General features: G+C 43.0%; 1 protein-coding gene and 1 long non-coding RNA gene across 3 annotated transcripts in view; one reads left to right on the forward strand and one right to left on the reverse strand.

Annotated features, from left to right (window-relative positions):
- LOC140505503 (uncharacterized) overlaps positions 1–18174 on the forward strand; it is a 45819-nt gene extending 27645 nt beyond the window's left edge. Inside the window, exons 2-3 of the long non-coding RNA XR_011967534.1 lie at positions 16009–16058; positions 18052–18174. This is a non-coding gene — a long non-coding RNA (uncharacterized lncRNA). The remainder of the gene's footprint in view (positions 1–16008; positions 16059–18051) is intronic.
- The window catches only part of KIRREL3 (kirre like nephrin family adhesion molecule 3), a 757177-nt gene that overhangs the window by 37110 nt on the left and 692894 nt on the right, over positions 1–27173 (reverse strand). For both annotated transcript variants that reach the window (XM_072611537.1, XM_072611536.1), the window contains exons 5-7: positions 22222–22379; positions 9552–9702; positions 299–404 (exon numbers count right to left, since the gene is read on the reverse strand). In XM_072611537.1, the coding sequence (XP_072467638.1) occupies positions 299–404; positions 9552–9702; positions 22222–22379 (415 nt within the window). The remainder of the gene's footprint in view (positions 1–298; positions 405–9551; positions 9703–22221; positions 22380–27173) is intronic.

The raw sequence follows: 27173 nt of genomic DNA on the forward strand, positions 1-27173 counted from the left end.
TATTGTTTTGCTGATTGCCTGGACTTAAGAACATGATTTAGAAAATGTTAATACTACAGATCAAACTTTAGTGTGTTGTGGGTACCTGTTCTTTCTCTGGTTACTAAACATTTACCAGCACATCCCTCACAGAAGTCACCTTTACCTGCCCAGAAGATGGTATGTGCATATATATATATATGTGTGTGTATATATATATGTATATGTATATACATATATATATATATATATGCATGTAATGTATATGTTTGGAGGGAACAGGTTGTTGTTAGCTAGGTAACCAGGTGGTAGCTCTTACCTGTACTGGGTGACTGCTGGGTTGGCCTTTGCAGAGCAGTGGAATTTGACATCATTATTTTCTAGCACTGGCTGTGGTTCCACAGACAGATTGACGAGGGGTGGATCTGCCAAGTCAAAAATATAGTTAGGTTTGAGACAAAATGAGTAGCGACTGCTGTATGTAAGGGTCCAGGCTAGAGGCTCCTTCTTTGCCAGATGAAGACATGAGCCTGAGATTCAACTGCAGGAAACATTTGTGTAGCTGCTATTCCAGCAGCTTCTGCATGACTGAAAAGACAAGAAGAATGATCGTGGCAGGGAAACAAGACCCTTTCTTAGGAGAAATGGACTTAGGGGCTTGGCATTTAAACAGAAACTTTGGTTAGGAACTCACAGCTATTATGAATCCTCTGGGTAAGCACTGCCCATCTCCTGAATTTTAGGAAGAATGGTTCACTTCCAAAAAGGTGTGTGTGTGTATGTGTGTGTGTATGTGTGAACCCTGAACTTCATTTAAAGGCAAACTTCCTGCCTCTGAAATGGCTATGTAACATCTCCTGGTATAATCAGCTTGGTGCATCTGTTAACTTGAAAGTGACATTTATAGCCTTTCATCAGTCTGATCATCTCCATTGAGTCCTTATTGGTGTCACAGGGTTCTTAGCTCCCTGAGCTACCTAGAGAACTTTCCTTTTAAATGATAAGTAGTAAAACTTTGGAGTGTTGAGTGGGATGGGAAGATACACACACACACACACACACACACACACACGACACAGAAAAACTTTAGGCAGACAGTAAAAACAGAAGCTTGCTGTTGTCCAGTTGCATTTGACTCCTTGTGACTCCATTTGGGAAAATTTTCTTGGCAAAGATTCTGGGATGGTTTGTTCATTTTATAGATGAGGAAACTGAGGCAAACAGTGACTTGGCCAGGCTCACCCAGCTAGAAGGTGTCTGAGGCTGGATTTGAACTCAGGTCTTCCTGACTCCAGGCCTGGTACTCTATCCATTGTGCTACCTAGCTGTCCCAATCCTGCAAAAGCAAGAAGACCCTAGTGGAAAACTCAATGGATTTAGACTCAGAAGATCTGACTTCAAATACCACTCCTGCCATTCTCTACCTGCCTGTAAGCTGCTTAATCTCTTTTGACCTCAGTTTCCTTATCTATAAAACAAGAGAGATGAGTTAGACAATTGGTAATGTTCCGAGAAAGACAGAAGGAAGCAGAGTAAAAGGGATGGAGAAGCAACGAGAGACAAGTCACAACAAAACAGAGACAGAGATAGGGAGAAATTGAGAGCCAAAGACAGAGAAATAGATTGTTAAGAGCTATGTAGACTTTGGGTCAAAGTCAGAGAAACAGGACACTGAGAGTGGAAGGACAACATTATCTATCCTTGAACCAGAAAGGAAACAAACAGTTATCCATCCTAGGCTAGTCAGCCACTCTCTCTGCACCTGTCTCTGTCATCCTTGAACTCTGTGTCCTATTTCTCTGACTTTGAAAATTTCACATTTACGTAGTACTTCAGGGTTTACCAAGTGCTTTCTCGACAAAACTGTAAGTACATAATAACTGTGTCATTCCCATGATATAGATGTGGAAACTGAGGCACAATGATTTGCCTAAGGCTACAGTGACCAGGTGGGTGAGGGTACTGTGGTACCCATAGCTGAACTAGATTTCTTTTCTCCCACAGAGGTTAATTTCTGCCAAACAAGTTTGAAAAATGACTGAGATGTTAAGTCACGGGATGTGATTTTGTTCTTAATTAAACAAAAAAAAGTTATGTTGATACTCTTTTGCTTTGAACATCATTGTCATTTTTACTGACTCCCCCACCCAAACCACATTTTTAATAAAAAATATGATGAAATATAATAAATTGACTTATTAGCTATGTTGGAAAATGTTTGCCTAATGAAGCATAATCTCCAGGACTGTGCTGCCCAACCTTGCTTTGCCTCACAATTAACTTGTCAAAGAGTGAGAGAACTGGACTTAGATCTCATTTTGTCCAATTTGCTCATTTCACAGATGAGGAAACTGAGATTCACTGAGTTTGATATGATTTGCTAATGGTCAGTTGGTGGTAGATGAAGAACTAGAACTATGTCTTCATTTCTAGCCCAGTGTTCTTTATGCTACACCAAGATACCCAAGGAAAGTCCTATTCTGTTCATACCCAGCGTCCCATGGGAGAAGCAGGGCCCTTATCATTTTAAGGAAGCTTTGGGGGCCAGTGAGTGACCTAGGGGGCAGCTTCACACATCATTGCTTCTTAGGTTCCTTTTTCCAGAGTTTATACCAGTAGCCTTGTCTATTTATCCAGCGGTCATGCCATCCACTAGTGGTATTCAAAGACGGACCATTTTGGGGCTGGTGAAAAAGTCAACTCTCAGAACCATGCACCTAGGAGTTGTGTGAGGAAATTATTTATGCTGAGACTTCATGGTGTGGGTGACTGTGGGCTGAGGAAGACATTGGAAAGTGGGACAGGAGCAGGGAGACCTAACTCCCTGACTAGTAAGAATCACTTTGGAGGAAATCTCCTCCTTTCCTCTGTTCCTATTTTCTCTACCTCCCCCTGACTCTGGTTAGGAACTATTTACCCTGGAAGATGTTTGCCACCCAAGATGCCAACCCACCTGTCTTTTCATGGAGAATTATGAGGCAAATTATAGGTATTTGCAATTTACTCTAGTCTCATTTTAAAATGTGTAATTCAAATGACAATAAAGACAAGTATAATGACGAATACCAACGAGAGGAGTGCACATAACCAGCCTAGATTGGCGCAGGCTTTCCCAGGCCCCTTGCCGCCTTCTGACTCTGCCCTATCATTACCCAACAGCAGCTAATCACCTTCTTTTGTTAAGTATGAATCATGAGACTCCTCATCGGGATATGGCTCACCTATATGTGATTTGGGGCTTTGGTGGAGAATCCTCCCTAAATACACTGGAGACCCAAAGACTGATGGTTTTACTCTTGATGTCCCCACCCTAACCCTGTCATTGCCCTAATTGGGGTGGGGTCATGATGGGCAAAAGCTTAATAACTGATGCATTAATTATTATTATAATAAACCAAAATGTATGTTGCATTAGTGAACCAATAATGACTTGTTACAGTAACTGCAAGAATGAGATTGCCTGATTTAATCCCGTTGAAAGCAAGCGCTATGTAAATGTGTTTGTTAGTCTGATTTCAAGAATCTTTTGGGAAGCTTTCCCTGCTGCTCCCCTGTCTCCCATTCAAACTGTTGTGATCTTTCCTTCCTTAGACCTCACATAACATTCTATTTGCATTTTCCTTATATACTTACCAGTAAGAATTTTGTACTGTAGCTATTTGTGTATATGTCATATCTCTACTACTCTGAAAGTTCCCTGAGGGCAGGGACCAGATTTTACAGCTTTATTTACTCTTTAAATTGTAACTCTCAAGTGCCTGGCATAAAGTTCTGTGCACAGGAGGAAATTAATGAATACTTGTTGCCTTTGAAATCTGAAGGATCCAACCAAGAACTATGTGAAGGCATTTATTAATTTCTGTGAAAGGTATAAATAGAAAAAAGATGAAGTTAGGACAGAAAAGGTAGCACTAGACTCAGTATCACTTCATCTCATCGCATCTCAACTCAGTTAAGATATCCAAAACATCTTGGGAAAAATATAGTTCATTGTTTTGGAGCTATCATTTTGGGTTAGACCAACGGCCTCTGAGGGTGTCTGAGTGCTCCTGTGTTGGACTGAGATGTTGAAAAACTAAAGGTCAATTAAGACCCTGGAGATGCATTGATCATTAGAAACCAGGCAATGCAGGTCTCAATCATAGGCTAGGCATTGTTTAGACAGTTGATTGGTAGACGGAGTCCAACTCTGGAAGAGGGGGGTTATTGTGATGCCTATTCATGGACTCTTCTGGCCACTAGGCTCTCACTTCTCTTTCTGTACTTCATGTTCCAGTTAAACTGGTCTTCTCTCTGTTCCTCACATCCAGTACTCTATCTCCCATCTCCGTGCCTTTGCTTTGGCTGTCCCCCATGATTGGAATGTGTTCTCTTCTCACTTCTGTGTAACAGAATCCCTCCCTTCCTTCAAGACTCAACTCAATCACTATCTTCTCATGAAGTCTTTCAGGATCTCCCCAACAACTGGTGTCCTTTTATCCCTATGTAGTATTTGTCTCCCCTTATAGAATGTAAGGATTATTTCAATTTTGGCATTTGTATCCTCAGGTCCTAGCACCTTGGTTCGCACATAGGGATCACTTAATGAATGTTTGTTGATTGACTGATTGATTGATTCATTTGATTGTTCCCACAAACTACTCCATCACATCCTTTCCCTCCCCACTGTTACCCTGACTAACATTAACACAGTGCTTCTTAGGTTCCTTTTTCCAGTCTCCCTGTTGCCTGAATTCTCTCTAATTGTGAGCTGTGAGCTGTGACTCCCTCAGCCCTGAGTTATCTTGGTAAGATTTGCACAATCACACCCAGGGTTCTGAAGCACCTTGACCCCTCTACTTTTTTCCTTCTCAAGGTGCAGGATATGAATTTTCAGAAACCTGCTGGGTTCCAGTGGTATAAATAGTTTATGGCATATCCAACTATTAAACATGATTTTAATCCCACTTGTGATGTCAGCTGCACAACTCACAGGAGGGCAGCTTTGATATAGCTGGTGGAACCAGAATCATATTGAGCAGATGTTACAACTGTGAGTCTGTTAGTGTTTTCATCAGCAAAGGCTTGCAGTGAGGGGTGGGTGGTGTTTCCTGGTGGGGGAAGAGGGTTGTATTTTGGAGCCAGTAGGAGGAGGCTTGACTTTCTGACTCAGCAATTTTGCTGAACATCCTATTGAAACTTGGCAGCTGGATGCAGTGTTCCGATGTGGTAAGGTATCGGGGGGTGTTGTGCATTCTCTCCTATTAGTCAATCTTGGGGCTTTGTCTTTCGTTGGTGTAACACATAAAGACTGAGGGAAACAAACAAGTAAACAAACACATGTTTTTCTTGAGTTCAGATGTTTCTCCTTGGTTAGCTAGGAACAGACATGAAGATTTGCAAAGGCACCACTGATCTAGTCCCTGGTCTCCTTGTTAACTCTTAGATGAGGGATTCAGGAAGGCAAAGAGTGAGTGGGAAATGTTTGTGAGTTCATATGTGTGTGCATATTGGTGTACATTTACACACGTGTATATGTGTACATGTGTATGTATGAGAAGAAACGATTTGGGAAGAGGAAACGCAATAGCTGTCTTTGAGCATTTGAAAGACCACAATATGGAAGAGGAATTAGACTAACTAATGCTTGACCACGGAATGCAGAACCGGGTAGCAATTGCAGAGAGACAAATTTAGCTTTGATGTCAGGAAAACCTTCCTGACAATTAGAGTTGTCCAGAAGTGTAATGGGTGTGCTTGAGAGATGGGGAACTCTCCTGCTTGGAGGTTTTTGAACAGAGGCTGGATGACTACTTGGTAGGTTTATCATCACGGGATTTCTTTTAAGTCCTGTTTGGACTAGATGGTGGCTGAGTTTCCTTTTAATTCTTAAATTCTGTGATTTTATAGTGTATGAATGTATATGGGTGGATGAGCACAATGAAGTCAGGACTCAAAAAAGGTTTCATTGTCAAGGGTGTCTTAGGCTTTCTTCCTCCTGGACAGATTCAAATCTCTAAACTGTGGTTAGGGCACCTGGCCTGGGATGGCTGCTACTCCTGCCATTAGTTAATGACCACGTGTGAACAAAGAAAGGCAGGCTTAACTCAAGTGACTTTGTGTCTGTGGGTCAGGGTTAGACATGTCAACAAATTCTGGAGATACCAGGTTGGTGGGTAATTTCTATAGCTAAGGTCTCTGCTGCTCTCCTTTTCACCCAGGGATAAATACAAAAGGCACCCATCACTGGGCTAATATCTGACTGACCTGGGACACCAGGCTGACCCCTAAAAGTGTCCTACACTAGAGGGGTCCCTCTTCTCCCTCCCTTCACAAACATGGTACCCCAGTAATGAAGATGTTTTGGGGAAGGCAGTATCTTTATATACCCTGGAATCTGGGGATCAGGTCACTGCTTTAGGTTAAATCCTACGATTCAGTGGTTCTTAAATGTCACAAGGTTTCATGAGCAAGCTGAAGGTTTGTCTCTGTGGTCTATGGTCCTGGGAAGTGCATATCCTTTGTGCTCCAAAAAAGGTGGGAGTGTCTATGGTATGGATCTGGGAAGTCAGATCACCTGGGTTCTAATCCCCACTTTGACTTCCATTCCTTAGTCCAGCTGACTCATCTTTTACTTTAGTCTTAACGGTGGTGGGAGTAGGGCAGGACAATGATCCTTACTTGAAAATCAGTGGGCATATTGTCCCCCTTAATCACTGCCTTCTCCAGTCCTATGAAACATCTGTTATCTGGGCCACCCTGTTAAACTGATCATCTCATTAGAGAGCATTTAGACAAACAGTCTTTTAATAGTCGGATGGGCTATTAAGATGATGATGATCTTGTTTATGGGAGAGATTCTCCTTATATGATGGATAATGGGTTGGAGCTGAAGCCCTGCTGCTTTTCAGTGCCACAGCTGCCAGCTCCTAGAGGCCTGCTCATGTAGCATCTGGGAAAGAGAATTGGAATAGGAAGGCCTGGGTTCAAACCCCAGCTTTGCAACTTCCTTGGGGAATATGACTTTGTGTAAATCACCTCACTTCTTTAGCACTTTCTCTATAAAGTAAGTGGTTTGGGCCAGATAATTCTCTGACCTTAAATCCTAGGATTCTCTGTTTCTTAAACTCAGCCATGTTTCCTGGACAGACTAGGGACTGGTGGGTACGAAGGAGGGATGGCTCTGGGGACATTCTTTGTGGCAGGGAAATGAGGTGCTGTCATCTCCCACTTGTTCTTTTGACAAGGTTTAATTTGAGGCTCAATGGGGATCATTTGTTTAGGGTGGAGGAATCTGTCCTTTGGCATTTAAGATTTTTGACTACATGTCCCCTTCCTACCTTTCCAGTTGTGTTAACATTTTTTCCCCTTCACAAATGTTAAGTTTCAGTCAAACTGGTCAACTTGCTGCTTCTTGCACAGGACACTCCACCCTGTTCCTTGGTACTGTCTGTCCCCCATGCCTAAACACCCTCCCTCTTCACCTCTACCTCTTAGATTCCCTGACTTCCTTCAAGACTCAGCACAAACACTATCTTCTACAGGAGACTTTTTCTAGTCTCCTCAGCAACTAGAGCCTTCCTGCCTAAGGTTACCTTCCATTTACTCTCTCTACATATCTTGTATATACCTGTTTATACACGTCTTGTTTCTCTCATTAGAATATAAGCTGCTGGAGGGCAGGGACTATTTTTTTTCTTTCCTTTTTTTTTTTTTTTTTTTTGGTATCCCAAATGCACAGGGTCTGGCACATACTAAATACTTAATATATAGGTTGATTGATTAATTGATCAATGATTCCAATGACATCACAAAAGCAATGCCTTGATTTGTGCATGAATTGGATTTAAGTGAGGCAGAGTAGCACTCATCTGCCTCACTCTCTCCTCCAGAGTCACTGAAGTACAATAGCAAGACATAAGTCAAGATAACTGGCATTGGCCTGGGATGCAGTGGGTGCCCTTGTAGTTTTTTTTAAAGCTCATTTTTTCTTTCAGATATAGGACATTCAATCAACCAATATGTGTCGAAAGCTGAGTGGAATCATGGTTATCCTTGCTTGGAGAAACAGTTGGGCTTTGAAAAACCTTTGATAGATGGTAATTCCCATGATGGTATGAACGGAAATCCAGATCTCAGGTTAGGAAGAAGCCTAGAAAGAGGGGATGTGAAGCCTGGGTGCTTCCTAGGCAGAGTGGGAAGAAAAGAAATGCCTAAGTGGGTTAATATGATAAAACCTATTATGAAGAAGGACCTCCCCTTCTCAGCAGCCAAGTTGCACTGTAAGGCCCAAGTGATGGTATAATAGAACCCAGGTGATGTCTACTACAATCTAGAGCTCAGGCTATATCTTCCATCTGCTACATATCAAATTGTGCTCTTCTAGCCCAGGAAGTTAAAATTTTAGATTTTAGAGACCTGAGCTGATCTCTGTAATGTCTGGAACCTACCTTGTGTCTTTATGGGTCAGTTTATGTCAGCACGGAACTTAGAATGGTCCTATGAATTAGAATTGCCTAAAGTCTAATTCTAGAATTACCTAGGATTATGATGGCCTAACTGATATTGCTGCATAGATTGACATGAAACTAATTTTATGAAAAACATGAAAAAGTAGAGACATGTGTTACAAAGAGCAGAAGACCTCAATTTCAATCCTGACTTTATTATTTCCTACGTATCTTAAATAAGTCATCTTTCCCGTTTGGACTTTAGTTATCTGTACAAATGAGAGATTTGGACAAAATGATCTCTGGGAGCCCTGTCTGCTCCAAAAGTCCACAGTGCTATGATCTGATATCCTAATCTCTTGTCTTAACAGTGTCCACTGGTAGGTTATTCGAACATGGAACCGAAAACACTACCATCTGGTGTCACTGTGCCCTAATTACAGAGGGAAATTACCCAAGGAGAGAAAAAAAAACTTCTTGAGTACTACAAATAAATATTTAAATATATCAAATAATGACAGAAATGTGAAAGGGAGCCACCCAGTCAGCTGTGATGAAAACTTTATATTCCTTGAGACTGACAGGCAGTGAACCCTCTTCAGACTCAAATCTAAATGAAATACTGTCCTGAACTTTAAGCATTTGCATTGCCCTTCCAGGGGTGCCAGCTAGGTGGCATGGTCGATAGAGTTTTGGAGTCAGGAAGACTCTTCTTTCTGAGTTCAGATCTGGCCTCAGACACAAGTTGGATGACCCTGGGCAAGTCTCAGTTTCCTCATTTTAAAAAGAGCCAGAGAAGGAAATGGCAAAGCGATCCAGAATCTTCACCAAGAAAACCCCAAATGGGGTCACAAGGAGTCAGACACAGCTGAATTGACTGAAAGTGGGTGTACTCTAATGTCTTTTCAAAATAATAGTATATCTCTCAATTGTGGTCATGTAGATATAGCCAAACCAGCTATTGACCCACAAACTAGTTTTACCAGTCAGTTTTCTGTGATTAGGAGGGGCATAGATTTTAAATGTCAATATTGGTCATGAGGAAATTGGGGATAAACTCTGTGTGACTGTGAACTAGATGGTCTGACACTCCACCTCCTATTTGCAAAGCCTTGGTGAGGTCTAAGCACAAGTAGCACTCACGCTGGATGTCGATAGTGACTGAGGTCTCCTTCCCCCCAGGGATAGCTTTGTTGGTGGCTCGGCACACAATGCGCTGCCCATTTTCCACATCAGCAGGTGAGACAAAAAGGGTACTCACAATGCTTTCCCGTTTTCCATCCCGAAGCAGGGTCTAGAGGAGAGAAGGAAAAAGAAAGGAAGACAGGACACTGGTTACTCTAGCCTGGAAACCATGAGGGCTAAGAAGGGAAAGAGGTTAATACTGGGTTGTCCCATTTCAGTAGAGGTGAGGATATAGCCTTCAATGTAGGCTGGGAGGGCAACGGGGTACAAAGGAAAGATGTGAGATTTGGAGTCAGAGGTTCTGACCTTAAATTCCAGCTATGCAATTTAATAGCTATTTGACCTTTGACAATTCAATTCAACAAGCATTTAAGAGTTTACTGCGTGCTAGGTATTGAAGACAGGCAGTCAAAAATTAAACAGTTAAAATTCCTGAGAAGTTTATATTCTACTGGGAGGGCAAGTCAATGTCTCTTTCAGAATCTTGATTTCATCACCTGTAAAATGGAGGAGTTGGACAGAGTAGCCTTTTAACTTCCTCCTAGCCCTAAATCAATGATGATCTTGTGAGCCTAGGAGCCTTCTCCTTTGTCTAACTGAAAGTCTGACCCATAAGATAAAGACAAGACTGCTAAGTCAAACTCTTCATTTGTTGTAAAAACCAGCATTGGTCTAGGTTTTCACAGTGCTAAAGAAATTAAGTTGACCTAATGAAAAACAGGTAAAAACCTTATTGAAGATAAATTGTAGTATATTATGAATTTTCTACTCTTTCTGTTTGCCTTTCCTGGGCCTAGGTGGTGGTCTGGATTTTTGACCTTTTTTGGATCATGGCCCTCTTTGGGTGTCTGGTAAAGTCTTTAGATTGAAATAAAGATGGACATTTTTCCATTCAAGTTTACTTATCTCCTGAAATCTATCCATGTATTTCTTGGGGGTACAGAGCCCTTGTGTTGTAGGCAGATACTTTGTCTTTTAGTGTTGTGTTCTAGATCATTCTGTGATCCCCAACCTGGGTGATCTTTTCCTGCATAGAATCTAGGAGAAATGAAGAAGTCTGTGACTCAAGTATGCTACACAAGACTCAACCTGATATTCTCACAGGTGATTGCATTCTGCTGGTACACACTGAAGGGTGTATGTGTGAAAGGGGATTGGAGGGGAAGGGTTGCACTGATCTTCTACCAATCTTTCTCCTACCTAGTCCCAGTGCACAGCCGACATGCCAAAGCTCTACACTTTCTCTGGAATGTATTATGGACTGACTCATTCATATTCTCCTGCCAACCTCACTAAAACAAGAGCCGTAACTAGTAATTCTGTCACCCAGGGCAAGCAATAATACAAATTCAGTTGAGGCTCTTTGGTAAGAGAGAGCCCAGATGCTGCCTCATGATGGGAAGAAACAGATGCAAGGATTCCTTGAAGTCAGTGCTGGGAAAGCTGTGGCTGGATAGGGGCATCCAGGAAGGAGTACACCTGCAGGTTAGCAGCGAGGGGGCAGAAGCTCACCATTTGGTAGTTTCATATTTGGATGAATTATTCTGATTAGCTTGGTGCTAAAGTCAGTTACCCCCTTCTGTTGAAGGAGTACAAATGCCATCGTTGCTTCTCAATTTTGGAGCCTACGATAAATTCCCTATGACACCATCTTAGTTTTTGATAGGATAGAAACACAGACTCAGGACATACTCTCACCAAAATTGCTGGTGACCTTTCCTTTCACGTTCCCTTGATTATTCCTCTTGTCAGTCTTTCAACCTTCATACCAACACCAGCCCTAAAACTACTTCCTTCCTCCTGAAATTGTTGTTCAGTCATTTCTGACCCTTCATGACCCCATTTGGGGTTTTCTTGGCAAAGATACTGGAGTGGTTTACCATTTCCTTCTTCAGCTCATTTTACAGATGAGGAAACTGAGGCAAATAGGGTTAAGTGACTTGCCCAGGGTCATTGAATTCAGGAAAATGAATCTTTCTGACTCCAGGCTCTGCACCCTACTCACTAAGACACCAACTATCTCAGTAGTCCAGTGGAATTTTAGGTACCCTCTTCCCTTGAAGTCTTGGTGGGAACCACACATCACTTCCTCCTGTTTGCCATTATTGTCCCACTGCTGAGCCCAATAACGAAGATCATAGAAGTGGGTTACAATTTGTGAAAAATGTTGACAAGACCAATATGAATGGTCCTCTTTAATACCTCGTCATCTCCCTTTCTATAAGCTTTTTATTTCTCCAAAGTGCTTTCACTTCCAATATTTTTGGAAACCTCCAGATCCCTTTGTAGGCAAGGCTGCTCTTATCCCCCCATTTGAACGATGAAGAAGCAGTTAAGTGACTTGCTCCTTATTACCAGGGTGATCTGAGACAAGGCCACTAAAAACCTCTGGGCCTAGTTTCTTAATATGTAAAATGATGAGGTTGGACTAAACGACTGATTAACATCTCTTCCAGTTTTAAAAATTCTGTGATTTAATCCAGCCAATTCATTAAATGCTAATTGTGTGGGGGAAACTGTCCTATCCCCTCTTGTTCTATACTTGGTGGAGATGGAGAACAGATAGACATGAAGATCTTAGTGGCTATCCCTTAGCCTACTTTCTTTATCAAATCTTAAAGGTTCTTTCCCTCAAATGGGGCTGTTATGAGCCTTTATAAAATAGGACAGAATCACCTTCCTGCCATTAGGTGACCTGGTAGATTTTACAAAAGCTTGGCCAGTGTTACTCCCTTGATTTCATCCAGGGAAGTACCCTAGGTGGAGACCTCTATCCCTAGGCCCTCTAGGGAGGGGCAGTGACCCATCATTCCATAGGACTGGCCTGATTAGCCTCCTTTTAGAGGAGGATGAAGAATTGTTGTCTCAGAAGAGCCTAGATGCTGGGGCTGGAGAGGAGAGAGCATCACTCAGGCCCAGACTGGAGCCCAGATCACATTAACACGTTGGCTTGGGGCTCCTCAGCAGACAACACACAGGCTATAAATAGCCAAGCGATAATAAGAACAATTTCCTGGTTGGAAATAAAAATGTGTGTGTGTGTGTGTGTGTGTGTGTGTGTGTGTGTTGGTGGGAGGGTGGAAAGGTTGTTTTCTTTTTCCCCTCATTTCTTTGCCTTTGCCTTTTCGTTTTGCTAACAAGACACATTTGCATAAGTTTGACTCTGCCAGGAGTTTCTTCGATTGATCTCTCCTGGATTCTGCAGAGAAGAGGGGAAGAGGCAGGACTGGGTGCTGGTAGGAGTGGAACAATGAAACCCCAAGCCACTAATTAGGCCCCTGGCTGCTTCTCCCACCCATTGCTGGTTCTCTGCCTTGGAATGATGATTAATGACATATTTACTGTGTCCGGGCGTTTGCTTTTCTGGGAAATAAAAATTCTGGTTCAAGTCTGTTTGTTGCATCTAATTAGAGAAAATGGAAGATGTATTCATTAAACAAGGACAAAGGAGAGAAGAAGGAATGCAACCTAGGAAGAAGGCTAATCTGCTGATGGATGCCCCCCACTCACCAAACATACAGGTTCACACCACCTGGCCCTCCCTAGGGAACTCATTTTTTTTCTGATTTTCTGAAGTAAGGAGGATGGCCAAGGGCATCTAAAGTGTTACACCAGAGTGGATGCAGCCAGATGAAGCCCAGGTGGAAATTTGGCAGGCTAAGATAACTGCCGGATTGCACAAGATCTGTGGGACTTTGTAGGAAGAAAAACAGACTGGGGCACATGAGGAGAGGGGCTGATGTGGGGAGGGTTTGGAGATTAGGGTAAGTAAAGACTGGGGAGTGGGAGGAAATGAAAGGCTGAAGCTAGAGTCTGGCTATGCACGGGATTATTCTCTCTTTACCCTTCTTATTTCTTGTCCATCATCTTTGTTCCTTTCTTTGCTCTTTTCTTTCTTTTGATAAAAAAATGGAGTTCATGAAAATGAGTTTCAGGAGCCTGTAGGGTATGCCCCTTTGAAATAAAGATCACTTGGGGAGTTGCTAGAGCAATCCAGAGGAAATTAAGCTGATTTTCATGCTGGGAGGTTATCATATATGATATTATTTTGGATACATGTATAATTTCACAGGGTAGTATGGGTTGGTATACCACCTAGACACTAAGAGGAAGGCCTCTGTCTCTTTGATAGATGCTCCATTGAGATTAGATAAGAATCACACCCGAGAAGAAGGCAGGAAGTGGTTCTGACATCCACTGGAGTAACAAGCTTCCATCTTTGAAATCATAGAGCTGCCAATATATGTCATTTAATATTTTAGAGGTAAAAACCATTGATAGCACTGAACTTGTCCTTTATCATACTGAAGCACAGAATGCCAGGGCTCCAGGGAATGCAGTCTAGTCCAGGGGATTGCTGGTCAAGTCTGGTCTTCTTTCTTTCTCCCCTTGTCCAATTCTCTCCCCTCCTCTGTCTACTCTTTTCTTTTATCCTTTTCTTCCCTTCTTTCTAGTCTCCTCTCTTCTTCCTTCTTTCATTTCCTGGGAATGAGTCTGGTTTTTGAGGCACCCTAGGGACATGGAGCTGCCACCTTCTAGCTTCAGAAAAGTTCATTAGCATGCAAGACAGCTTTGGGTTAGGTTAGGAAGGGCATTAATTATTAGGCACTAGTTAGAGAATTTCTTTTTACTTTGCCAATACTGTACTGTCAGAAGGGCCACACTGTTGGAAGGCTGCTACTGTTCCCACTCTGATCAGTGTGTGTGTGTGTATGTGTGTGTGTGTGTGTTGGTGGGAGGGTGGAAAGGCTGCTTTGACTTTGACCAGGTCTCTTGGCTTCCCTTCCCTCTGACAGGCCTGGACAGTGTCCTGAACCCTAGAGGCTTAACTAGTATGGGGTGATTGAGGCTTTGTCCTAGGGTACTAACATTTGGGAATGGGACTCATTTTCTGACTGTGACAGTCTTTTGGTCCATTGTCTGTGTTCCTTTACCTGGACCTAGGTCCTTTCTCCACCAGTGCTTCTGTACCCCCAAAACACTCATAGCCAAGGTCCTGTCTGCGGCACTTTGAGCCTTGCCTTCCTGGTACCCCATCTCTGCTTCTCCTAGGGGTTAGGGAGTTAGGATCATCAGTTTTGCTGCAGCATTACAACCTGGCCTCTCTTAGGGAATGGGCACGCCCTCTTATGATATGATTGCCCCTGGGGTGGTTTATTTTCTGCCCCACTCTCCCTCTTCTCCCTCAGCACTATATTTTCCCTGGATACAAGTTGTCTTAGTTGAAACTCTAGGTGGTATAGTGAAAGTAAGGAAAGGAAAGGAAGTAAGGAAAACCCATGTTGAAATCCAGCCTCAGACACTTACTAGCTATGTGACTTTGGGTAAGTCTCTGTTTGCGTTAGTTTATTCAATGGTAAAATGGGGATGATAATACTAGCACCTACCTCCCAGGGTTGCTGTGAGGATTAAATGAGATCATATTTGTACAGTGCCTGGCCCATAGTAGGTGCTAGCTATTATTGCTAGATCTGCTGATGACCAAATCCCATCCTAGCCTCAGGCACTTGAAAGACCCAGAGCATCTTATCAACTTATATATGAAGATGCAGTCCCTGATTTCCTGGGACCTACTCCTTTTCTCTATTTATTCTCCCTGTGATTCCCTTCTTTATGTATGTATGAGTGTGTGTGTGTGTAGAAGCATATATAGGCACATGCATATCTATTAATACATGTGTATAAATTAGTGAATGTGCATGTGGCAGTGGATACTCTCACGTACATATGTGTGAATGGGATGTCATACGTGAAGGGGGAAGGGTTACCAAAAAGTGGACATGTAAGAAGAAGAAGTGTATATGTAGAACCATCCAGTCACAAAGCATTAGAGCTCAAAGACACTTCAAAGATCATCTACTCCATGTCCCTTATTTTACAGAGGAAGAAACTGAGGCCCTGGAGAGATGAGGTGGTTTATTCAAGGTCACAGATATATATGTATACACATACATATATTTAATTTCATTTCACAAAATCACTTTTATAATTTTCATAATTCCAGGGACCACTCTAGTCCCTATGCTAAGGACCAGAGCTAGAAAGGTGAAATAAAGTTGTTTCTGCCTATCAGGAGCATATTTGTAAATTGTGTGTGTGTATGTGTGTGTGTGAATGTGTGGGTGTTTCCTTGAAATTTGTAAGGTAATCTCCATGAAACCTCTGATGACCACAGTCCACATCAATCTTTTCCTCTTAAAAATCCTCTAGCACTCAATCTATATATACCATCTCATATCAAATGAAATCTTGTGTATAAACCTTAAAATGCTTGGCAAAACCAATCACTATTCTTATCGTATGAAAAAAACCCCACTAATGGTTTCATGTATATCAATTTAGTTTGCTCAGCTAGACTGAAAGCCCCTTCAGGGTAGGGATCATGTAATAAATACTTCCTTTCTATTCCCTATAGTGTTCCTAGACGTGGTTAGGACTGGCTGGAGTAGAGGGACCAAGCAAAATGTAAGTGACTCCAACAGGGTCTGGACCACAGTTGTTGGATTTACTCTCCTTAATGATCCCTGGACCTCTGATGCTTCTGAGACTGAGCACCCCTTTCAGGGCCACATCAGGGCAAACCCAATCTTCTCAGCAGAGTCAAAAGGCCAGGCTATGAGTCAGCAGCAAGGATAATAGAGGAGCCCCCAGCCCCCAGAACAGTGAGTTCCCCATCCTCAGGACTCCCCACAGGCCACTAGCAAGTCCCTAGTTTGGCAATCCCAAACTGCCTCCTGGGCAGGAGTCAGAGGGATGAGGCAGTGTGTCCGTTCATTAGAGGGAATTATGGTGCAGATGCTGAGGGGGCGGGGAACACTGTTTTCTTGGTGATCTATTCCCAGGGCTTCTTTTTCTTTCCCAAATCTCTTCTTACCTCAGTGTGGCAATCAATGAGGAGTTGAGATACAAAGGAGGCTGGGGCTGGGGGCATGGGAGCAGAAGGGGAGTACACAGCTGAGAGGGCTGCAGTGATTGGAATTAGTTCCTAATGATTACATTGTAATGATCTGAACCCTAATTAATTTCATAGGAGTCAGTGCTGGCAGGGATAGGACCACCCTCCATGGCTCCTAATTAGCACTGGCCCTGAGAGTCCTGTGGGCAAAGGTATTGGTATGGAGAGGAAAGGGGTGGAGTTATTTGAGCAGCATCTTGTGCCCACCAGGTCAGCTATGGGGACTTCTAGGGCTGGTGAGGCTGGAGGCTGGGGTCTGAGATGACCAACCTCTCTGGACTATTCCAGAAAGTTGCTTTACTGGGTGTATTTGCCCTGTAGCCTGTGGACTAATCCTCTCCGTGAGGGTTCTGCCAACTACAGCCCATATCAATCTCTCACTGCCCCAAACTCTTTTAGCGTTATTTGTATCTAACACCAGACCTGTGATCTTGCTTGTATATTACACTTCCAAAGAGGAAATTCTGTCTACCAGCCAACACCTGCTCTGCAATTTATAGGAGTCTCGGAGTTGCCTGGGGCTTGAAGAGGGTGAGTGACTTGTTCAATGTCACACAGACAGTATTGTGTCAGAGGCAAGTTCCTGGCTCCAAGGCTAGCTCTTTATCCACCCTTCCATCTGTTACTTATATTAAATGTGTACAAAGCATTTGGTCAACCTTAAAGCAACACACTGATGTCTGCTACAATCCTTATTTGATTGTCTTGCTAATAATTTCGTTTGTGTTAGTTTTGTCTTCTCAGGTGAAGTATAATGAACAAGACCCTGGAGTCAGGAATCTGGGCTCAGATCCCAGTTCTGCTACTTACTGTGTATTGTTGTTTATTTGTACCTGACACTCTGTGACCCCATTTGGGTTTTTCTTGACCAAGATGCTGGAGTGGTTGGCCATTTCCTTCTCTAGCTCATCTGACAGATGAAGAAACTGAGGCAAATGGTGAATTAACTTGCCCAGAGTCACACAGCTACAAAGTGTCTGAGGCTGGATGTGAACTCAGAAGATGAGTTTTCCTGGTTCCCAGCCCAGTGCGCTATGCACTAGGCCACCTAGCTGCTTCTCCTACTTACTAGCTATGTGATGTTAGGGAAAACATTTTGTCTTCTTATGTCTTAATTTCTTCATCTATAAAATGGAACTGGAGATTGCACTATATAAACTCAGGGCTGCTTTCAGGCCATAAGCCCTGGATGGTATATAATTGATTGGAAGAGCCAGCAGAAGCTCCATCTGTTGAGAAAGGCTTGAGCTGTGGTTGGGGTGTGGGGAGAAAGCTGGTTTCTCTGGGTCTGGCTCTGAGGGGAAGATTAAATCCAGACCTCAGATCATGACCTGGTCAGAAACCAAACCAGGGGTGCTTCAGAATGCATCCTCTTCTCTCTTCTCTTGCCTCAGCATCTCTGCTCAGCAAACATCCCTTCCTCCTCCTTCCTCTAAGGAGATCAAACCCTCTTCTGTCACCTCTCCTCCTACTCTCTTATCTATTTATTTTTTGGCATTTCAGATGATAATGCCACTGCCAACTTCAAGGCCCAGAAGCCCAGATGAAAACACATGGGATGGAAGGGCAGGCTCATTTTAAGACAGCCTGATGATGCTGTCTATCGGGAGGAAAGGGAAAAAGAAAGCAAAACCAACGTGGAGACCTTGGAGAGCTATCTTTGATGCTTTTGTTTGTAAACACCAACTTCAGAGACACAAAAAGGAAAACCCAATGAATCCGTAGGATTGTGAGACCAGATGAATGCAGGGCTTGGACCAGGAAAGAGAAACATGGAGTCTCCAGCCCCTGGTGTTTCCTCCTTTTCCTGAACTTCTATTTCATCTCTCAGTTACCTGTCACCTCATCACAGATCATCTTGTGATATCTCTTGTAACGACTCATATTGCCAGTTAACATTTTATGTCTCCTTGGTGGCTCAGTTCAATTCAATTAAACAGATGCTTGGAGTATTAAGTACTATGTGCCAGGCACTGTGCAAAGCATGGGGCATGCAAAGATAAAAATGAAACAGCCCCTGCCTTCAAGGGGATCACATTCTATTGGGAACAAACAATTTGTACACCAATGATTTAATGCAAAATTTATAAAAAGCAATATCAGGATGGGGGAGACAACTAACAATTGGGAAAATTTTCTGGAAAGGTTTCTTTTAGGAGGTAGCACTTCCGCTAAGCATTGAAAGGAGCTAAAGATTTCAAGATGGAGAGATAAGGAGGGAGAATACTGGGAAGCGGTACGTGTGTGTGTGTGTATGTGTGTGTTGGGGAGAGCATCCTGGGCAAAGGCATGGAGATGGGAAACGTCAGATATAGGGAAAATATAGGCTAGGACACAGGTAATAAGAGAAATGTGAAATCAGTCTGGAAAGATAGGTTTGAGACAGACTGTGAAGGCTTTCAATGCCAAACAGAGGAACTGATATCTGATCCTAGAGGCAAGAGGGAGTCATTGGAACTTCTTGAGCAGGGGAGCAAGAGACATGGTCAGATCTGTGCCTTAGGAATATCACTCTGGCAGTTGTATGGAGGGCAGAACAAGGGACAGGTAATGTGTTTCTTGGGCTTCTCTGTAGCATCCAGTAGGAGACTGAATAAAGCATAGATACTTTGTTGTTCAGTTATTTCATTTGTATCTGACACTTTGTGCCCCACTGAAGTCAGGAAGACTCACCTTCCTGTGTTCAAATCTGGCTTCAGATACTTACTAGCTGAGTGACTCTGGGCAAGCCACTTAACTCTATTTGCCTCAGTTTCTTCATCTGCAAAATGAGCTGGAGAAGGAAATGGCAAACCACTCCTTGCCACTTATCTTTGCCAAGAAAATCCCAAATGGGGTCATGAAGAGTTGGATACCACTGAAAACTACTGAACAACAACAACAAATCCTTTGCCGAGTCATCTGATAGCCTTAACCATGAAAAAAAGGAGCCTAGGGATGTGCTGGTAAATATTTAACAACTGTTTTTTTGAAAAAAAAAAAAGTGTATGCATGACACACTGAGTTTAATCTGCATTATTCACATTTCCCCCATCACTTTCTTAAGTCTAGACAATCTACAAAATAATAAATCAAGCCCTGATTCTTAGTGTTTGCCAATTTCCAAGGGGTAAATGCTTCTCCTGAAAATCTAACAGTAGATTTGGGTTGGAGCTGACTTCAGCATACTTGTGAGGGGGAAGAGCATAAGGGACAATCATCCAGGAATTTTTGTTTTTGAGAGATAGACTAGTATAGAAGATCAGGACTCAAGATCAACTGTTTTTATCTTTTTTTTTTTTAGCCATCTGGTGCACAGTAAATTCCTAATAAATGCTTATTGACTAACTGGCTCCCTTTTGTGCTCAGACGTCATCTTTTAGATCACCTCTGGAGGAAAGATTCTTTAAGATGATGGCAAAGGTGATTATGTTGACCTCAGAATTAATGCCCTTGAGATATTATCCTTCCACACTCCTTGGTCTCCTCCCCTTCTCCAGCAATAGTTGAAAAATAGTCTGTTTAGGGTTTGGAGACCCAAGTTCTAGTCCTGACTCTCATACTAGTTAGCTGTAGAACTGTGGGTAAGTAATTTACCTCTTGGCCACAGTATCTTCATCTGCACACCATTATAATAACTAGAATTTATATAGCCCTTAAAGGTTTACAAAGCCCTTTATAATATATTATCTCATTTGATCCTCACAACAACCCTATAATGTAGATGTTTTTATTATATCTATTTTACAGATGAGGAAACTGAGGCTGAAAGAAATTAGGTGACTTGTCCGCAGTCATACGGCTTGTAAGTGACCAAGGTAGGATTAGAAACTCAAGTGTTTCTGACTTCTTGTCCAGAGCTTTATCAATTATGCAACCTTGCTGCCTAGGTTAATAGCATCTGTTCCTCTTTACCCATCATTTTGAGGATCATATGTTCCTTGAAAAATATAAAATGCTTGAACAACTTGAGGGAGGTATCCACATCACCAACATTTATTATTATTAATAATAATTATTATTACAGCTCTTTGTGGAGACCTCTTTGTAGGCTCATCCCCCTTCTCAGAGAAACTCCTTTCCTTTACCACTTTTGGCTGCTCCAGAACCTACTCTTCATCAATTACAGAAAACAGATGTGACATTTTGGTAAGAGTAATTGCTGGGTGCTTTAGCAGAGAGGAGGGAGCCCAGGCAGCAATGCTGGGTTGTAAATCTTGAAAAGGGGGAGTGAAAACAAGAGGACAAGTGATCTGATGAAAACTTAGAGGCTATACCAAACCATTTAGGATCTGATTCTCTATGTCCTGTCTCCCCCCAAAACTATGAGGCCCCAGAAAACAGGAGTTTGAACTCTGTCACGAATTCCATTGTAAGGCTGTGTTTTCTCTTATTCAGTACTCCCCTCCACCCCCATGTGTGTTTGGCAGAGGGGAGGTGATCAGTAAATATTTGCAGAGTTGAACTTGACATCCCAATTTCAGGCTTTGGAATGAGGGACAGGAGGTCATTCGAGTTTCTGGCAGCTGTCCTTAGCCCTTTCTGCCCTCTGCTGGGTCCTGTTAAATTCTATCTTTTCTCTTCCGAGGCTATAAGACATAGCTGCTGCTTAGGGTTTAGGAAGGGAACAGGACCTGACAAGTCTGGGAAGAATGTCTGCTTCCTTCCCCTCTGCCCTCGTCTGATTGGAATATTCTCATTGTCATATTTTCATGTTTAATGATACAGCTGGGTGACTCCCTACCCAACAGACAAGCTGGAGGATTTATCTCCTAATAATCTGGCTTTCAGAGCCCCAGGGCTTGGGACTATGCTGGAGGGAAGGCGTTTATCACTCATACTCTGGCGGGTGGAGAGGTGAAGGGGCCCTGGAGGGTGGGTTCCTGCTGTTGACCTGGTATGGCAGTTCTGAACCTGGGGCAATCCTGGAGCTGCCTCTTTTAAAAAGCATGAATTCCTTTGAATTTGAGGGTTCAGCTTCTTGGAATAGGGTCAGCCAATAAAATCTAAAATCAGTCACTGATGAAGAGCAATTTAGGCCGAGGGAATAAATACAGCTATACCTTCCACATTTTAGGGATTAAAGGCAGGGAGTCCCCATGACCTGGAAAGTCCACATAAAAGCTTTTGGCCCTCCCTTTGTACCAGAGAAGTCTGACTTTTTTTTTCTTTTATGGGGTGTTTATAGTACCTTCTTGTAAAATTTGGGTTATATATTTGGTCATAGGCTATATTATACAATACTATACATATATTTTATGAATTTCTAAGTTTCTAAACTTTTTCTGTGTTATCTGCTGGTCTTTGAGTATCACCTGTGGCTTCTGCAAAATTCCCCCTAAATTGCCATTTAATTTCTTTTGCTGAGCTGTGACATATTGAAACTGTGATGGGGAAAATCGTATGTGTAAGGGATTCCTGTATTATGTAATATTTGAAACATATCTGTCTCTGTGACTGACTACCTGTGTGATCACCAGCAGATCCCTTTCCCTCTCTGGGCCTCAGTTTCTTAACCTATAAAATGAGGGGATTGGAACAGATGATCTCTGAGGTCCTATCCAGATTTAACTCCATGACTGTATTCTCATTTCTAAGGTCCTTCTCAATGTTAGCATTCTGTGATCCTGTGGACTGAGAGAAAAGTCCATGTCTGCCACCCACTCCCCAACTTTTTCCATTCCAGTGCCTTACTTTGGAGTAAGTGGCCCCATTCATGACCTCTCCTTTCCTCATCCAGATAATAGAAGCAGCTGGCTTGGCATTGTCAGCATGGCAGGTGAGGTTAAGGGGGTCTCCCGCACGAAGACTGATCACTGGTCCTCCCAGGATGACTGGATCATCAGGAGGCACTGTAGAAGAGAAGCATAATAGACAGATCAGGTTGAAGGCCAAGAAGTGACATTTTCCTTGAGCCTCATTATTTCTTTCTCTGGAAGAAGGTTGGCAGTGGTTGGATTTCTATAACTTGACTTGGTTGGGCTACGCTATCAGGTATATCCCCAAATACCTAGCATAGTATTTAGCATATGCTTAATAAACACTTGTTAATTGACTTGGATGTGTGTGTGTGTGTGTGTGTGTGTGTGTGTGTGTGTGTGTGTGTGACTGGCCAAAGAGTATTCTCTCTGGCAGGTCAACTTTTTCAGAGTAACTAAGTAAAGCCTTATAATAACTGAATTGAAAAATAAAAATTGAACCTATTTAAAATGATCAAGCTTTTCATACTTTCATGTCCATTGAGAGTGGGGATGGTTTCATTCTTTATATCTGTATACAATGCTTGGCACATGGAAGGTGCTTAATAAATCCCTGCTAACTGATTGATTTTAGAGATGGTTTAGACATGAGGAAGAAGATGCCCAGCAATGTTAGGGGACTTGCCCAAGGTCATAGATGATAGTAGTATATATTATTAAAGACTAGAACCCAAGTTCCCTTACTGTTAAACCAGTACCCTTTCCATATATTATGATATTAGGCAGAGTATTCAGGCCTCAGGCCATTTCTACTCTCTTTTCCCTTCCTTTGCTTCCCTGGAAAAATTACAAATTGTTCAAGTTCTGTTATAGTTCTGTCTTCTCACCTCCCTCATGCTATCACTCTCTTGCTTCTTCCCCTGGAATAAAGGAATGCAGTCTGTTCTGGAGGCCCTGGACATTGGCTTGGTCTGGGCAGCAGCCTTTGATCCCTGCAGGACATTAGAATGACTAAAACAGTGGCATTAGCCTGATATAAAGGTGGCTCTCTCTTCTGGTTACCATGAGTTATTATGGGGATGGGATTTATAGGTTTTCCCTCTACAGACTGCTGGGCTTGTGCTACACCCAGTACTTGAGTAAAGGTCTAGCTCCCTGGTATGAGGAGGTCTCTTCACCCAGAGAAACAGAGGAAGCAACTGGCAGTGCAATGGATAGAGTGCTGGGCCTGAATTCAAATCCACCCTCAGACACTCATTAGCTGTATGCCCCTGAGCAAATCACTCAATCTTTTCCTTCCTCACTTTACTGCACTGTAAATTGAGTATAATAATAGCACCTATTTCAAAGGGTGGTTGTGAGGATAAAATAAGATAGTATTTGTAAAAAGTTTAGTATAGTTCCAGGAATATACTGGGCACTTCCTTTAGCACAGTTCCAGGCACATACAGGGTGCTTAATAAATGCTTCCTTCCTTCCTTCCTTCCTTCCTTCCTTCCTTCCTTCCTTCCTTCCTTCCTTCCTTCCTTCCTTCCTTCCTTCCTTCCTTCCTTTCTTCCAAGAGTCCCCTTCAAAGTGTGAATTTCTTGGGCCTAAGACATGTCATGTGATAGTGCCAGGATCCCCTAAGCCATTTCCCCTAACATCTCCCATCAATAACTGCTTTGTCCCAGAGTCAGCTGGGCATTGAGAGGCAGTACAGTACAAGGGAAAGCCCCCTGGATTTGAAATCCGGGGAATGGACTTCAAATTCTGACTCTTCCATTTCCTACCTGTGTGACCTAGGGCAAATCTCCTTAATTTTCTAGGCTTTAGCTTCTTCATCTGAAAAATTCAAGGATTGGACTAGCTGCCCTCAGAGGGCCCACACAACTCTAACTATTATCCTTAAATAGAAGTCTCTCCCCTTTGGGGTTCTTCACATCTATCCTTCTGCCTACGGTCAGGATTCTCTCTGGCTAAACATCCTGGCACTATAACTAAAATCTAAATAGTCTCCTCCTTACATTTTGGATGAGAAAATGAATACTTTCAGTGTTCTGATATGAAATCAGTTGCTCCTGTTCTCCCTATCCCATTACCCTCCCTTTTCTCTCTCCCAATGCCTACTATTTTGGCTGAAGGAAGATGTTCTGGCCTTTTTGAGGTCATCCAACCCCTCCCAGGCCTTTCTCTTTTCAGCCAAAGTCTTGCTGGGTGGTCCCACAGCTCAGTGCAGATGGCCTCTCTGGGTGGGGTGGCCAGGGCCCCTGGGGGCTCAGCAGTAATGACAACCCACTGGTCCAACACTGCTCACGGCCTTCATTTGGGGGCTTGTTAAACACTCATTAGTTCTTGGCTCGCCTTCCTTGGGCTGATCAGGGTTGGTCAGAGCCCCATGATCACAAGATGGTTTAGGGTGGGAAAAGAGGATGATTGTGGGATCTGATAAATGGGGAAGTGAAAAGCAGCTAATGATTTGCTCTCAATAATGGGAATTTCATCCCAAAGATGCAGAGAAGGCCCCTTCCCACTCCTCTCCAGAGAAGAGAACAGATCCACAGGGCAAGAGTGACCGGCCATGACCCTTTCACAAAGACAAAGATAGGATTTTTAACCTAATACTCTCTCCTTGTTCATCTACCTACCCTCTACCCTTGCCTCCCTAACTAAGACTCGAAAGTAGAGGAGAGTTAGTAAGGCCTCAGTGATCTCAGCCTACTTTGGTTGGCTGGGATCACATAACTAGTATTTTAGGAGGAAGAGTAAGATGCAGGGTTCTGGACACCCTGTGCTCTGTGTATAGCCATGGCTCCATTCCCCTCCCCAACCCCCTTGTCTCTGCTGCCTCCTATAAAGACCACAAGTGTCCCAAATGGTCAGGCCTCTTGTCTGAGCCTCTCTGAGCCATACTCCAAACCTGAAGTCTCACTGAGGCTGCATTATACTGTTTTGACTTGTGTCCTCATGCCCCAGGTTGCCAAATAATACCTATTTAATTCTCTTGAAACATTTCCCAATACATTTTTTGCTTATGCTTCAGTCTATTGAATTAGAGGTAACAGAGACATAGAGATAAGGAGAGATTAGGCTCATGTATACACACATACACACACACACGCACATACACACACACACTCAGAATGGGTCCTGATTACATCTTCCGAAATAAGTGGTTATCATCCTGGTTATTCATGTAGGCATGCATTATTGATTGGCCCTCGGCTCATTACACACCAGATGGGGGTGAGGGTGGGAGTGAGGGGTGTGGATGGAGGATGGTGGCTGTGGGGGTGTATGTGTGTGTGTGCCTATGCAGCAGAAGGAGGAAGGGCTGGGAGAGGATGCACAGGGCCGTCAAACTGAATAGAAATCAACAGTCGTTCTCCACAGCTGTAACTTTACCGGAAGGAGAGCAACTCATTACCTCTCCATTCAAACTTGGGCAGAAGAGACAGTGAGAGGGAGGCAGTGAAGGGGGAGAGGAACAGTGGAACAGCCAGCCAAGAGATGCATTATTCATACATCACACTAGCTGGATTGGTTATTATCCTGTACCACTATAGAATTTGGTCTCCTAATTTTTAATCACAGGGAAGGTGGAAGCCTTAGCCTTTTGTGATTAATCTGGGGATAAAAATAGTTGCCTGTTTTGGTGGTGTGTTTATTGTCAACCCGGGAAAACCAAATTAACCGTTGGGTGGCCAAGAGGGCCCATATATTCAATACAAGTTCCATACAGAAGACAGAGCTAGAAGGATGGACCTGGGGGAGGTAACAGGCAGTGTGGAGTAATAAAAAACAGTTTGGCAATCAGAAGGCTTGGGTCAGACTCCAGCTCTGCCATTTATCAGCTGTGAGACCTTGGGCAAGTCATATGATAATAATATCAAGGACAGTAACAAAAGCTTGCATATAAAGATCCCTTGAAGGTTTGCAAAACACTTCATATGTATTACCTCATTTGATCCTCACCATAGCCCTGGGAGGTAGGTACTATCGTTATTCCTAATTTACAGATAAGAAAACTGAGGCCAAGAGAAATTGACTTGTCCAGCGTCACACAGCTGGTATCTGAGGAAGGATTTGAACTTAGATCATTCTATCTCCAAGTCTAATACTCTATCCACTGCATCACCTAATTGACCACTTAGCTTCCAAAAATCTCAATTTCTTCATCTGTAAAATGTGGGGAGATTTTTGGACTAGGTAATCTCTAAGGTTCCCCCCAGGTCTAGCATTCTATGATTCTTAAGTTAGCAGTACCCTTGACACAGGCTGATGTGAAGTGAGGAATGCAGGATTTGCTTCTGTGCTTGCTTACCAAAATCATCTTAATTAAGACTCCATGGCCAATGCAACGGGGGCCTCCGACTCTTTGCAAAGGGTTCCCTGCTATCATCCAGGACCCAGACATCTTGGTATCCTCCTCTCTTCCTCCACCACAGAGGGATGCCCTCAGTTGACATGGGTCTTTATACTTAGGACATTATGCCATCCTGTTCCCTGCCCCACTCTTGTATCCAGCCCCTTCTTTCTTCTCACATAGTTGCCACCCTAGTTCAGGCCTTCCTCACTCCTGACTTGGACTATTAAAATAGCCTCCTAATGGATCTCCCTCCCATAAGTCTTTCCCAACTCCAACCCATGCTCCACATGGATATTGCCCTTCTTGAGAGACTCCAGTGGTTCCTTTCACATCCAGGACCGAATATAAAATCCTCTGCTTGGCATTTAAGGTCTTTTGCAACCTTTTCAACCTACATTTCCACTTAATCATATATTACTCCCTTTCGTATTCTCTCTAGTCCAGAAACACTGGCCTTCCTGCTCATCCTGAATCACAACATTGCTTCCCATCTTTACGCCTCTGTACAGACTATCCCCTGTGTTGACCATGAATTTTCTCACTTCTTAAAATTCTAGTTTTCTTGAAAGCTCAGCACTAGTCTCGGCATCTACTGGAGG

This window comes from Notamacropus eugenii, chromosome 5 (genome assembly GCF_028372415.1).
Source record: "Notamacropus eugenii isolate mMacEug1 chromosome 5, mMacEug1.pri_v2, whole genome shotgun sequence".
Lineage (NCBI taxonomy): Eukaryota > Metazoa > Chordata > Mammalia > Diprotodontia > Macropodidae > Notamacropus > Notamacropus eugenii.